This window comes from Taurulus bubalis (genome assembly GCF_910589615.1).
Source record: "Taurulus bubalis genome assembly, chromosome: 13".
NCBI lineage: Eukaryota > Metazoa > Chordata > Actinopteri > Perciformes > Cottidae > Taurulus > Taurulus bubalis.
This window is the reverse complement of record NC_136601.1, coordinates 16,065,066-16,079,200: the sequence shown is the minus strand read 5'-3', so window position 1 is coordinate 16,079,200 and position 14,135 is coordinate 16,065,066. Positions and strand designations below refer to the sequence as shown.

The window sequence follows — 14,135 nt, the reverse complement described above, 5'->3', positions numbered from 1 at the left end:
TAACTGAAGGCATGAAACCGTCTGTTTGCATCATAGTGGAACAACCTTGTGGTCGCTGGTTTCACACATCTGTGGGCAGTCGAAGGTAATTGCTTCCCAGATTTCTAAAGCTGCAGTTCCCAATCTTCCATTTCCTGTTAACGTATAAACACATCCAGATTCCCAGGGTCGGTCCCATGGGTTGCCCGCTGGTTACCATGGTGAGGCCTTGAATAACCGTGGACCACAAGTTTTGGGATTATTTGCATTACTGATTAATTGCTTCGTCGCTTAATTTTGCTTGATTGTTTTGTCAAAAAAGAGAGAAGAGAAAATTGTCTAAAATGGCTGTTCTAGGTCCCAAAGCTCAATGTGATGTATTCAAAATTATTTTTATTTTTTTATTATTCGACCAGCGGTCCAAAACCCCCAAACAAAATTCAGTTCACTCACTTATGTGAGGAGCTAGAACCAGAGAATTTGGGGCATTTTTCATTTTTTTAAATTGACCGCTTTTCTGTTGATTGTTTAATCAAAAAGTACTAATCCTTGCAGCGCTACTGTGGATGCCAAATTCTGGGATAATGTTGACAGATTTCAAACTCTTTTGCTCTGGACATTGGACATCGTGCCATGTCATGCCTTGTCCTAAGCAGTTATGAACCTTAAATTCATAGTAAGACATGCTTTTTATTTCTCGATAACACTACATGAAGCCTTCTGAACCTGCAACACTCAGGCCATTATAATCACAACACATCAAACCTTTTACAGCGGAACATCTGTTTGTTTTCCCACCGCTGAAGAGGACATGATCATTTGCTTTCCTCCCAGTGATCTGGACAAAGATACTATGCCTTTGTTTTAACTTTTTGTGTACAGTTTTGTTATATTTTTTACATTCCTTTCAGTGTATTTTAGTTAAAAGCTTTTTGTGATTCTCCCGATGAATGCCGTTGGTGTGAACTAGATTTTTGTTTTTAGAGTTCATCTTGCTCTTTTCTTCATAATTCATGAGCAACTTCTCACTGAGGTGTCAAAGGTGCAATACGTTGTTTTTTTTCTGTTTAAACTGACCACAGCCATCACTGTCTCGTGTACACCACTGGTTCATCTCTTGTAACTTATTTTTGACAATTGTGTGATTTGACTTGCTTGAGCTCCTCTAAAGGGCAGTGGGCTCTGAACACGATTAATATGTTGCATATTGCAGCCACCTCCTTTGAGTGATAGATATTACTGAATGCTTTTGTCTTTTAGCTAGAGAAGATGCATTTTTCCCTCCAGTGAAAGGTGCTGATGTCACTCGCACCAAACAACACTTGTCTAATGTGATAGTAATGAAACCACAAACTTCCAATTTATATTTTTGTATTATTTTGTACCAATTTGTAGTCTTGGTTTATGTGACACCGAATGATGGAAGGAATTCTTTTATCATGATGTGCCACGGAAAAAATAAACACAAGTGAACCGAGTTTGTGAGGGGCGTGTTTGTTCTGAGGAAGCATTACCAAAGTGCCTGCAGCTTTTAGGGAAGTGACGCGTTCCGCTGCATTGCTCCAATTGGTTCAAGGGGAAGACAATGCAGCAGCTCCCGCGATAAGCCCTGCAGGCTTTACACACAAGCCTCCAGCTGTGACTGCATGCTGTCAATGCAACACATTATTCCTTTAAATAGTGTCTCAATAAACCACACGAAAGCAGTGGTGAACATTTACTCAAGCTCATTTAAAGAAACAAACAACTTAAGTGTTGCCATTTTCTCTTATTTCCATATTCCCCGCTACATTTCAAAGAGAATGTTATAATTTTTACGCCCAGCCTGACAGCTGTTAGTTTACAGATTAAATTTGACATAAAAAAAGCAAAGTATTTTCTCAAGATTAAACTGTTTATAAGGTTGTTGAACCTAACTTTACGTGAACCAGCTACAACAATAAAATGAACAACTTTTCATTTTATCCTCTCAAGTGTATTTTTCTTATAACTGCTTTTACTAAAGTTTTGAATGCAGGACATTTACTTGTACTGGAGTATTGTTTGTATTGTATCCAACGTTTATTTAACTCAAATATGTTCGTACTTCACCCCCCACTGACTGAAGAACACTTGGTATTCAAAGTCTAATCAAAAACAAATATTGTAATCTCTCATTCTCTCACTCGTGGGAACCTTGGGTGGAATCGTATATCCATAAGCAGCACAGCTTTTCCAACTTCAGACAGTTGTTATTCAGTATTTGAGAAACAAGTTCAGCGTCTCTTCTGCCGCTTAACTCCGCCTCCACAGCGTTCTCAGAGCGTTCTGTTTTGTGGCATTTTGATATATAGAAATCCATTCAGTGATGGTGCTCTGTCTCACACACAAGACATTATACTCCATAATAATGCTTCCAAATTGAGCGCCTCCCTTGTGTTGGACAGCTCAGTGGGCTAGGGACATTTTTGAGCCTCAGCTGTGTTCTCTTAAACACAGCACAATATTTTTCTTTATGTTGAAATGAAGGAGTTGGTTTGTTGTTTTTTTCCCTGAGTCACAAGTCTGGAACATAACCATGTCCAAATGCGTAATCACATCAGCTCACAGATCTTTAATTAGCATTACGTTGAATAACAAAAGATTAAAAAAAGTCCAATGTTCCTCCACATAAGCCTGATCAAAACATAATTAACTTGGCATACAGATTAAAGAGTAATCAGTATTGGGCACACTATTTCCATGATTTGTGTATTTCACATTTGGTAAGTAGTGTATTGTTGTTGAGATTGAAGAGAATCTTTCCAGATCTCTTATGCTAAGTGGCCCATCTGTAAGGAGAGGTGGAGGGGCGGAGACGAGGGCGCTGTCGGGTTGATCATGGAGCATTCTCAGTCTCCTGTAAGCTTTGGGGGGCTGAAGAAGCTGCTAGCTTCCTTTTATGTGTCCTATTTGTAAATAGGTCGGTTGAAGGTGCAGTGAGGGGTGCCCACTTTTTGTATGTGGTGGGGGTCTCAGTACATTTGCTTAACATTTACAATACAACATTTAATCAGCAGGGGTGCTTATATGATGCAAATTCCACAATTCATCTGTGTTTAATCAAATGAGCACACGGCCGACGTGGGACCTGGAAGTATTCTGGCCGAGAACAAGTGTTCATAATGGTTTATCCGGCCTCGCTTTAACAGCGTTAAACATTCTTATATCTGCTGAATAAAATGTTTCTGTGACACTTTCTAAACTGTAAACTTTCCATGCTAAAGTAACTCTTTGTCTATGATCAAAATTAATCTTTATTTTGTGTTGCTATAAAGAGATCATTATTATGCAAAGTATCAGTAATAAAAACTACATTTACTCTATTTCATTTAGATTATACCATTATATCATCATACTAGTTGAGGGATAATTAGTTTGAAGTGGATTTTCAAATTCTTGCTATTGTTTAGGTGATGTTTCTTTTATTCTCAGTTAAATATATCATAATTTCATTTATCCGTCCCCACTCTGATTCAGTAATAGTGATAAAGTAAAAACCAACCTCTGACTTTTTGTTTAGAAAATGGCCGGTCTGTATAATTCAAATTCAGTTTTATTCCCCAAAAGAACGTCCCTCCTTCCGTTCAATGTGTGATGTCACACGTAGGTCTGAAACCTTGTGATATGATACCATAAGAAGGTTTTTGCCATACAAAAGCGGCAAAGCCACAGATTATTTGATGAGCAAGTTCTCCATTTTCTCTATTTCATGATGAAATGCAGCATATCAAATGTCCGGACAAGTGGGTGAATGTCAACAAGACTATCTGTTACTTTTTCACACAACATACGTTGATCATGGAGACTTCGTGTCCTTCATGTTGCCACCATGCAACAGCATTTCTTCATTAAAAGAAGCCAACTGCTCACTACTAAACAAGTAGAAGTTGAAGATTTGTATGCCAAAATTCTGGTAACAGAGGAATATGATTATTATTAGCAAAGTCAACGTTAATGACAGCGTTCCAAATGTGAATGTACTCCAGTTATTTATTTTATTACATTTTATAATTCCTTTTGGAAAAAGAAACCCATTCTTTTTTAATAAATTGTAATCCTTCAGAGGGGCAAACTCCCTCTGGTGTTGTATTGAGGAATGACGGCGCCACTTAGTGGAGACATTGTAAAAGTGCTGCTCCTCACCAGAAGCAGCTTCAATGCCAGAAATGCTCAACAGCAGTAATATATGACTATATAGCTGATTGGAACACTTCTTATTCATTTCAGTATCAGCAGCTGTATAGTCATTGCAACATATGGTCCCGTGTTTATTTATACCTTTTTTTTCCTCAACTATCAAGATTTTACCAATGGAAGTTTTCTGAACTGGCATCATGTCCGTGAAACGTGTCCTCTGCACGTTGGCTATTTTGGGAAAACCTGACCTAGACATATGCATCGCTGAAAATTAACATTTTCGCCCTCGGCAGGAGTCCCTAAACACTAGTGTTTGGTCTGTAGATTCATGACCTGACGTCTGAAGTGAAATTTAGGACTTTGCTTCTGACAACAGAGAGACCAGCTCTTAAGCAGATGGCTTTTAATAAGACAGTATGACACAATCAAAAGTGAATTATAGGTTTTAACCTGCCAATGCAGTCAATATGCCCAAAACACCCAAGTCTCAATTAATTTGGTTGCAATCATTTTATGGCATTGAATTGGTTTGCATAGGTGTTGGTGATATTGTGTTTATAACACCAGCCACCTCCCGAGGGGCAGTTGACATGATTCAAATATCTATTCCAAATACATTCTACCAGCTGAGCCGAGCTGAGACCCGGCCGTGCTCAGCTCCTGAGCCTGCAGCGGTTCATTTTTGTTTCGGGTTTGATATAGGGACTTACATTCCCAGCAGATATTTGGTTTAATTTAGTTTGTTTGCATGTGAAAGAACCAGCTAGACCAACAACAAGAGGAAAGAAACAGAACAAGATGAAATAAAGTATGATGAGACCAGATACATAACAAACTAAAAAAAATGGGCCTCCTTTGAGTTCAAGTGATGATATAATACAAGAAAGAAAGAGAAAGACAATCTAACCACTCTAGCGGTAGCTCAAGTAAAATGTATGTAACCGACTGTACCATACACATTTAATTAATTTTAAAAATCCAATTCCTTTGAACAGTTTTGGGATAAAAGTTCAATCGCTGTTTCCCTCTGACCGTCCCGGGACCAAACATAACGATTAATCAGCCTGCTGCTCATACTTTGATTTGTCTTTTTCACTCCGTCCCATGCAGAAGAAAGGAGAAGCTGCATGTCCCACTGTGTCTACTGAATGCTTTGGCAATATATGTAATGGGTAAACTTCTGCTACTGCAGGCCAGGTGGGGCTTGACTTCCCTTCTTCCTATGCTCTGAAAGGTATCAGCAGGCATTGACCTGCAACTAATCAAGAGTCTGCCAACAGCTTCTGGCCTGAGTTGCAGCTGCTGATCGTTCTCCTCGTGCTGTGACAGTCAGTCGAGCTTATTACTGAGCTGCGATTCAGCATTTCTATCCTTCACTGCGGCGTTTGGTGTTCGTATAGTTGAATATAGGAATATGTTAAAAATACACTGATCTAAATCGTGAGCTCAACATATCGTTGTGCCACAGAACTCTTTTCAGGAATATGCAAGTGTTCTATGATTTATGTGCTGAAACTCAATTTGCATATGAAGCTGTATGTGAGGAAAGAAACTGACAGCAGACCCATAATTAGAGATGGGTTTCTTTAAATATTTACAGGGAAATGTGTTCTGGAGAGCCAGGAGAAATGCAATGAATTCATGAAGGCTGTCGGTATGAGATATGTGCTTACTTATATATATATATATATATATATATATATATATATATATATATATATATATATATATATATATATATATATATGTATATGTCAGTATTGGATTCAAATGTGTTGATTAGTGCTGACATTCAAGACCCCAAGAGTGACATCATAACAGATATCTATCCGAATGACAAATTCAGGTTGACAAAATGTATTATAGACAAGACCTGGAGCAACACTTTCCTCAATGGGGGGGGGGGAGAGTGAACTGGAAACTCTGGATGCTGAGACATTCAAAGTAATTTAATTTTTTTCTTCATATTCAAATTTGTATTATATTGCAGATATTTAAATGCTGTTTTTCATCTTAATTGTTTGACCACGGTCACTTTGGAAAGAGGTAAATTCAAGATTTAGTTTCCCAAATATGTTTACACTGCTGAGGTTGCTTGTTGAAACATTTCAACTTTACACTTTCTGCACACATTCTGTGGGTCAAAAGCCACAAACCATGAAAGTATGTATCATCAGACTAACCTTTAATATGTAGGTAAATACAATAATAGGCCAAGATATAGACAAATCATATCATCCCATGCACAACAAAAGTGATAACTAAATAAGCACCCTTTAAATACTTACCAGATATATCTGCTTGTTTATTCAAAGTAGAACAATAACTGTGGCAATTTCAACTAAAAGAGGGAATATAAAAGAAAAATTCTGTGAAATAAAAGTAGAAAACTGTATTCCTGCTCATTTTACATAAAAAGGAAATGCCTTGAGGATGACTCATTCAACATCAGCTTCCACTTTTTTGTTCGGCACAAATTAGCTGGGTGTGTCTGTGTTTCAATATCACTTATTTTTCTACACATTAATTCAAACTTTCGTCATTTAATACATCAAGGGCCCAGGATAATACACATATAAACATACCTATTTGTCTTTGCGGTGGATGTGTGTACACAGAACATTTATTTTAGACCCAGATTGTCAAAGACTATTAACGCAACATCAATGGTGTGATAAAAATGAAAGAAAATCCCATTATTGCTTGGCAAAACATGCCATATTCAGTGATGTATATTGGATCAGTCATGGTACATTATTTCATCCTTGTAGTAATACAGTACATAGTTTCACCAGTTCGATTAGGTTAGAGCTGAAGGTAAGACAACAGAATACAATGCTGTGAAGCCAAGAGATCTGCTTGCTCTGATTACTTCATTCTTCTTGCTTCAGTAATTGTTGCGAGCACTTTCCCAACGTTTCCTCCCGCAGGCTTTTTCCTCCAGACTCTTCCAATAAAGCATGTTGACTCTGGCAAAATTAGATCCTTTTGCTAATTCTTTTGAAAGTCACACCCTTCTCTCCAGGAGTTATGCAATTCTAGAGGACACATACAAAAATATAAAGATGATCTGGAATGAAAATATAACTATCTGCAATTTCCATAGAGGTTGTTGAAAAATATATGAAGATAACGTTTGTCAGTGAGTAGTGGTTTTCATTGCTTTAGTACATGTGAAGTGGTTACTTCTCTTACCATTACTAGCTTTTCCTCAATGAGCTCTGCTGTTAAGTGGTACTGAGGAAATGGAATTAAAATCTTGCCTCCTTCCATAGTGACAGGAGCCTACAGGTCACAAAAGTTCACACAGGTAAACGTCCAATGAGTCTGACTACATGACAGCTTTATGACAAGTTGTGAACATGTGGAAGATTTGCAGTTCATCCTTTAACTGCAACGTTCTCCAGAGTCTGGTATCAACTCACCGTGAATTTGACGCCCTTCATTGTGGTCAACTCACACTGCTGGCCAGTGGTGAACTTATTGGCCCAGGTCCAGTTGGGAATGGTTTGCGTCCAGGTGAAGTTGTTCCCATCCTGAACCACCTCCGTTATTACTTTGTGGTCTGTCTTCGCATGGAGAAGCCCTGTGACAAAGCAGGGGGAATTCCAAATACAGAACGAAATGAAGGACGACTTACAAGTACCTATTTGTAAATTATGTATCAAGAAGAAAAATCTGTAATACCAATTGCTTCCAGAAACTCCTCGTAGTTGTCTTGACTCTCCAGCTCATATTTCCCAGCGAAGGCCATGGTGGTGAAAGAAAGAGAGGAGACGAATGAGGAAGGAGTGAAAAAGGAGTGGCCCGCTAAACAGACGTTCTGTTCTTCTTGAACCGCTGCTATAACTGCCTCTTCCTCTCCTATCATTCCTCACCATGTGTCAATATGCTCCTGGGTTTTTTTCCAGCACTTTGCAAGTTTGAACATGTATAGTGCAGTAAAAAGCTCAGAACACATAAATACAAATAATTTTCCCTTCATTACTTGAAGTTCAGCAATGATTCATAACTATAAACTACGAAAACAACATTATTAATAACATCCTTGTATTACAATTTGCATCTGTAGTATTTCAGGTAAAGGAGTGCTTGGAAAAAGACCAAAACAACTCAGGTAACCCTGCTTACAATGAACGTGAGTTACAGTGATACGTGCTTAATCAGTTGGCATTTGAGCAATTTGTCAGAGCTTCTATCTGTCTTGCACAGGGCTACAACTAATGATTATGTTAATTCAAGATTCAATATATTTTATTGTCATATACACAGAAAACAGAGTTACTCCGTACAATGAAAAACATATTTTCCTCGGGTCTCCTTCCTCACAGAATTACAATCAGCTTAAGGTAAAAATGTAAATTAAAATTAAGAATTAAGAAAACAAAAAAACATTGCTATGAATGCTAATAGTATAAGAAAATATATAAAATATGGCACACAAATATGACAACAGTGTTCACAGTGACAACAGTTTCACTCATAAAGTGCACTGTGCACAAATATTTCAAGTATGGTTGTGACATGAGGTCACAGCAGCAGTCGTTCACAGTTCAGTGATGTGTGTGTACAGTCGCTGCTGAGCCTTTTAATGTTCTGCAGTGCGTTGTGAGAACACTATTGGTGTTTCTGCTGATTCTTTTCTGGTCAGATGTAATAGTGAAAACCATTCCTTAGAGATGCTTTGATGAAAGGGTTAAACTGGACGAGCTCTTCAGTCATGTTTTTGATTATCATCTTTTCAGTCAACAGCAGACACAGTGCTGTTGTGTATGGTGAGGGGGCAGTATTGGGGGGCTCTTCCTAAAGTCCACTGTCATCTCCACAGTTTTGAGCTTGTTCAGCTGCAGGTTTTTCTGACCACACAAGAGGACCAGCTGTTCAACCTCCCGTCTGTACGCAGACTCATCGCCGTTGCTGATGAGGCCAATGACCAATTGTTGATGTAAAACACATGGATATGTATGCAAGTACCTTTAAAAAAGTACTTTTTTTTTCAAAAAGGTGGAAGTGGGCTTTTCAAACATGCAATAGAAGACATTCAGGTTGTCAGCCAGTTGGTGATTGTCCTCAGTGGGGTGGGTGATTTTTTTTTCTCCAGCTTTTCAGTGTAGCTCTTCTTAGCTACCTTGATCTCCCCTGTCAGTGTGTTTCTGGCCTGGTTGTACAGAATCCAGAAGTTGTGTGGTGTTTCATAAACTGTTGTCTGCATATTATTATGATCAGATTATAATCAGCATATAAACCATAACAACATAAGTGATATGAGACATTGTTAGTGTGATACCAAATTTAATTCAGCATGTTTGAAACGGAACAATAAGACAGGAAAGTAACTTTGTACTCTCTGTGACAATCCCTTGGTTTCACTTTTATATATATTGTTTTATTTCTATTCCAACCTCGTTAATACAGTAATACTTTGAGCTGGATTGTTAATGTCGTCTGCATGACATAAACACTGTAAGAACAAGGACGAAGTATCTAAAATGCGCTTTTTTTTTGGTGAACCGTGTAGTTTCACTGCTGCACACTGACGTCACTAACATGCGCCTGCCGTCGCATAATAACTGCGTGTTTAGTGGAAGTGGAGTCGGATTTGATAAACACCGCGCGCGCGATTGTGTTTTCTTAACTCCTCATGCATTCTCCTTCACATCTTTCATTGAAGCCGTGACGTTTTCCACAGGTCAAGGAAAAGTGGTTCGTTTAGACGTTAGGAGGACATTGTTTTACTATTCCACCGCAGCCTTTAGAAGGTAAATAATGGCAGAACCGTCGAGGAAAACAACATGTTCGACCGAAGAAGGCATGGTGTCTGGAGAGGAAACATCAGAGGAAGAGAGCGAAATGTCCATGGACTCCGAGTAAGTATTGTATTATATAACTTGCAAATGTCTGTATTTCGACATAAAGCGTTACTTTTTTAAAAACATATTTTTGTAATTATGTTTGGACAATAACGCAAAAATAAAGCTCTACTTTGAATTTAGAATGCACGTTTTGTAGATTGCCATCAGAATGCAGAAAAGATGGGAAAGTTTTGTAAATGACGAACTGTTATTTCTTTATTTTCACATAATAGCACATCATCTGGTGGATATTCAGATCAGGATTGGGAGCCCGATACCAAGCGGCCATGTATAGTGGAGCAGCAGGACGGTTGCTCTTCAGGAGAGGAGCAACATCCCCCAACGCCCCAGAGAGGTTCTGCCAGCAGGAGACGACCAAGAGGCAGAGGACGGGGAGGGAGAGGCAGTAGCCAAGCCAGGTTGTCAACCAGCACATCTGAAGAGAATTGGAACGATATTGACGTTCAAGACATAATGCCACCACAGCCCACCTTCAGACCCGCCCACTCACCAGGACCCCAGCTCATACGTAAAACTACGTACACAGCCCTGCAGCTTTTCCAACTCTATTTTACTAACTCTACTTTACAGACAATAATTAAAAACACGAATGACGTTGGCTCGACTCACTCAAAACCCTACAGTCCGTGGGTTCCCATGACATTGCAGGACATGTTTTCATTCATGTCCTTGCTTGTCTACTTTGGTGTAGTAAAATGCTCCTCATTTACTGATTACTGGCGAGGGGGTAAACTGTACAGCTTGCTGTTTCCGAAACAGGTAATGGCGGGTAAGAAGTTCCTGAAGATCTGCCGGTCACTTCACCTCAGTAGCACGATGGCGGATGCTGCTAACGAGCAAAAGAGAGGCACGGCAACCTTCGATCGACTCGGCAAAATCAAACCACTGTACGAGGAGATGAGGGAAGCCTGCAAAAGGAACTATCACCCAAGCCAAGAAATCTCCATCGACGAGCGACTGGCTTCCTCCAAAGCTCGCTTTGGAATCAAAGACTACATGAAAAATAAGCCTATTCGCTTGGGATTCAAACTCTTCGTTCTGGCAGACTCCAGCAACGGTTATACGTGGGACTTTTTTGTCTACGAGGGAAAGTCCAAAGAAAAGAGTGGCAAGGGGCTCGGTTACGATTTGGTGATGGAGCTCATCAAACCACCGTTGCTAGGCACGGGCTACAAGCTCTTTGTTGACAATTTTTATACAAGTGCCACCCTTTTCCGCAGCCTCCTTGAGAAGAAGATCTGGGCATGCGGAACCCTCTCCACACACTCAAGTAGTTTCCCAAAAACAAATGGCAACCGTCTGGTCTCAACATCTCCCCGTGGCAGCATTCGCTGGATCAGGAAGGACTCCCTCCTCTTTGTCCAGTGGCGAGACACGAGGGACATCTTCATGTGTTCAACTCTCCACACGGCCCATGGGCAGGACACTGTGCAAAGGAGAGTCAGAGGTGCAGATGGGCAGTGGACATTTAAGGACATCCCAGTTCCACCAGCAGTGAACGAGTACAACCGGTACGTACTATATATTCAACTATGTTTTATGCTCTTTGGTATGAAAACATGTGTGTGCTTGATATATTTATGTTTTGGTATATTTTTCTCAATGTTGTGTCTCTGTGCATTCAGGTGCGTGGGTGGAGTGGACTGTTCTGACGCCCTGAACGGGTACTATAAAATCCTCCACAAGACCAGGAGGTGGTACACAACATTCTTTTATCATTTCATGGACATTGCGATTGTGAACGCCTTCTTGCTGCACAAACACCTTGCAAAAGGTCAAGGACAGGTACCTATGACGCAGAAGGCCTTCAGAGAGACCCTCGCCGAGGAGCTGGCAGAGGTGGGGTCTTCCTCCACAGCCAGACCCGCACCACCTCCTGCTCCAATAAACGGAGCACATCACAGGCCGGTGCATATCAGTGGGCACAGCTCCACTGGTCGGCTGAAGTGCAGGCAGTGCCATTCTAAGACGCCACTCAAGTGCTCCTCCTGTGGTGTGGCTTTGTGCTTTATCCCCAGTCGTGACTGTTACAACGACTGGCATGTTGCCAATAATATGTAAAATGTATATTTGAGTAAATGTAAATAGTTTTCTGTGTTACTTGTATATAAACTGCTTTTCCACCATAGCACTTATTTTGACTCTTATATGCACAAAGTTACTGATACATTGTGGCTAAGTCATTACACACTGCCATATCAGGAGATAGACATGATTCATGTTTTTGTTGTTTGATCAGCTCTAAGCGCTTGGTCAAAGCTGCACTGAGTAATATGTTTGTATTAACAATGGATGAAATAACGTGAAAGGCTTAACCTGCTCCACATACATTCTCCACTCGCTCCTGTTTCTACAACGCAGGTCGACAAGGTTAGCATCTAACTGGTGAACACAGTGGAGCAGCAAGAGCTATATATTAGGTCTTGAAGGTAAAGACCAAATCAGGTAAAAAAACCTGAAGGCACCTGAAGTGTAAATCTAGACAAACCACTACACACATTCCTATGTGAATATAATGTATGTAGGATTAGTTTCTTTGATTGACAAATGTTTATTTCAATAAAAATGAATCACAGATTATTATTTTTTGAAGGCAATCAATATACCAGCTGACTTCAAATCTAATTACATTCACTCCTCACATTTACTTGAATTACAGTTTGTTTGTACTAACTAAGTTTTACAATCCAATTTCAATACATATTTCTTAAAACACTTGTAGGTCTGGATAGTATTCTATAAATCTATCTATGATCATATATGAAGGTGCAAGTTACAGAGTTTACCTCCAAGTGACATTTGATCAACATTCTATGTTTATTCATGTTTCACTCACATTTCTCATATCGATATAGTAGTTCACATTTTGAGAAATAACACTTATATATAAACACTTAATAGCCATTGCCGTAACTTTGGAAATTCACTTTCAATAATCTGTTAAACCTGTTGGCAAACTGTCACATTGCTGTTGCTAAAAACTGCTGTAAACTGATCAAACTGACGTATTTGATCTGCTCTCTTTGTTGTTGTAGCCTCAGCCCTCACTTTTATTTTACTTCAGTTACAGAAGCTTTGATGAAAGGGTTAAACTGGACAAGCTCTTCAGTCATGTTTTTGATTATCATCTCTTCAGTCAACAGCAGACACAGTGCTGTTGTGTATGGTGAGGGGGTAGTATTGGGGGGCTCTTCCTAAAGTCCACTGTCATCTCCACAGTTTTGAGCTTGTTCAGCTGCAGGTTTTTCTGACCACACCAGAGGACCAGCTGTTCAACCTCCCGTCTGTACACAGACTCATCACCGTTCCTGATGAGGCCAATGACCAATTTGTTTTATGTAAAATACATGGGTATGCATGCAAGTGCCTTTAAAAAGGTGAATTTAAGAAATTATGTAAAATCTAGAAAATGACCCCCAAATCCAGAGGGTTAACAGACGGGTCCCCTGAGGTGCTGTTGTTGGTGTAGAGGGAGAAGATAAGTGGGGAGATCACACATCCCTGGGGGGAGCCAGTGCTTATGGTCCGGGTGCTGGATGTGATTTTTCCCAGCCTCACCTGCTGAATCCTGTCTGTCAGGAAGTTTGTGATCCACTGACAGGTGGGGGCTGGCACGTGAGCTGGGAGAGTTTAGGTTGAAGTACCTCCAGGATGATAGTGTTGAATGCCCAGCTGAAGTCCACAAACAGAACCCTTGCATATGTCCCTGGGGAGTCAAGGTGTTGCAGCATATGGTGTAGTTCCATGTTGACTGCATCCTCCACTGACCTGTTTGCACGGTAGGCAAACTGCAGGGGGTCCAGCAGGGGCCCTGTGATGTCCTTCAGATGGGTCAACACCAGTCTCTCAAAGGATTTCATGACCACAGACGTCAGGGCGACGGGCCTGTAGTCATTTAATCCTGTGCTGGAGGATTTCTTGAGGACCGGGATCATCATGGAGCGCTTGAAGCAGGAGGGGACTTCACACAGATCCAGTGATCGGTTGAGGATCTGCGTGAATATAGGGGTCAGCTGGTCAGCACAGACTTTCAGACAGGAGGGGGACACACCGTCTGGGCCCGGAGCCTTCCTGATTTTCTGTCTGTGAAAGCGCCGACTCACATCCTCTTCGCAGATCCTCAGT

The 14,135-nt window shown here is 40.3% G+C and overlaps 1 protein-coding gene across 1 annotated transcript; it reads right to left on the bottom strand.

The window, feature by feature from the left end:
- Nucleotides 1-6,071: 6,071 nt before the first annotated feature.
- LOC306745793 (gastrotropin-like) lies at nt 6,072-7,952 on the bottom strand. Its single transcript, XM_079228633.1, has 4 exons — nt 7,825-7,952; nt 7,563-7,723; nt 7,333-7,422; nt 6,072-7,175 (listed from the first exon to the last, which is right to left on the bottom strand). The coding sequence occupies exons 1-4, from the start codon at nt 7,889-7,891 to the stop codon at nt 7,116-7,118; spliced, it is 378 nt and encodes a 125-aa protein (XP_079084759.1). The 5' UTR covers nt 7,892-7,952; the 3' UTR covers nt 6,072-7,115.
- Nucleotides 7,953-14,135: the final 6,183 nt, after the last annotated feature.

Bases quoted from the DNA above. Each gene is read 5' to 3' on its own strand.
- LOC306745793 (XM_079228633.1), bottom strand. From the start codon at position 7,891: ATGGCCTTCGCTGGGAAATATGAGCTGGAGAGTCAAGACAACTACGAG. The intron at 7,724-7,824 runs GTATTACAGATT...GCTTTGTCACAG, and splicing joins GGAGTTTCTGGAAGCAATTG to GGCTTCTCCATGCGAAGACA. The intron at 7,423-7,562 runs GTGAGTTGATAC...TGTGACCTGTAG, and splicing joins TGAAGGGCGTCAAATTCACG to GCTCCTGTCACTATGGAAGG.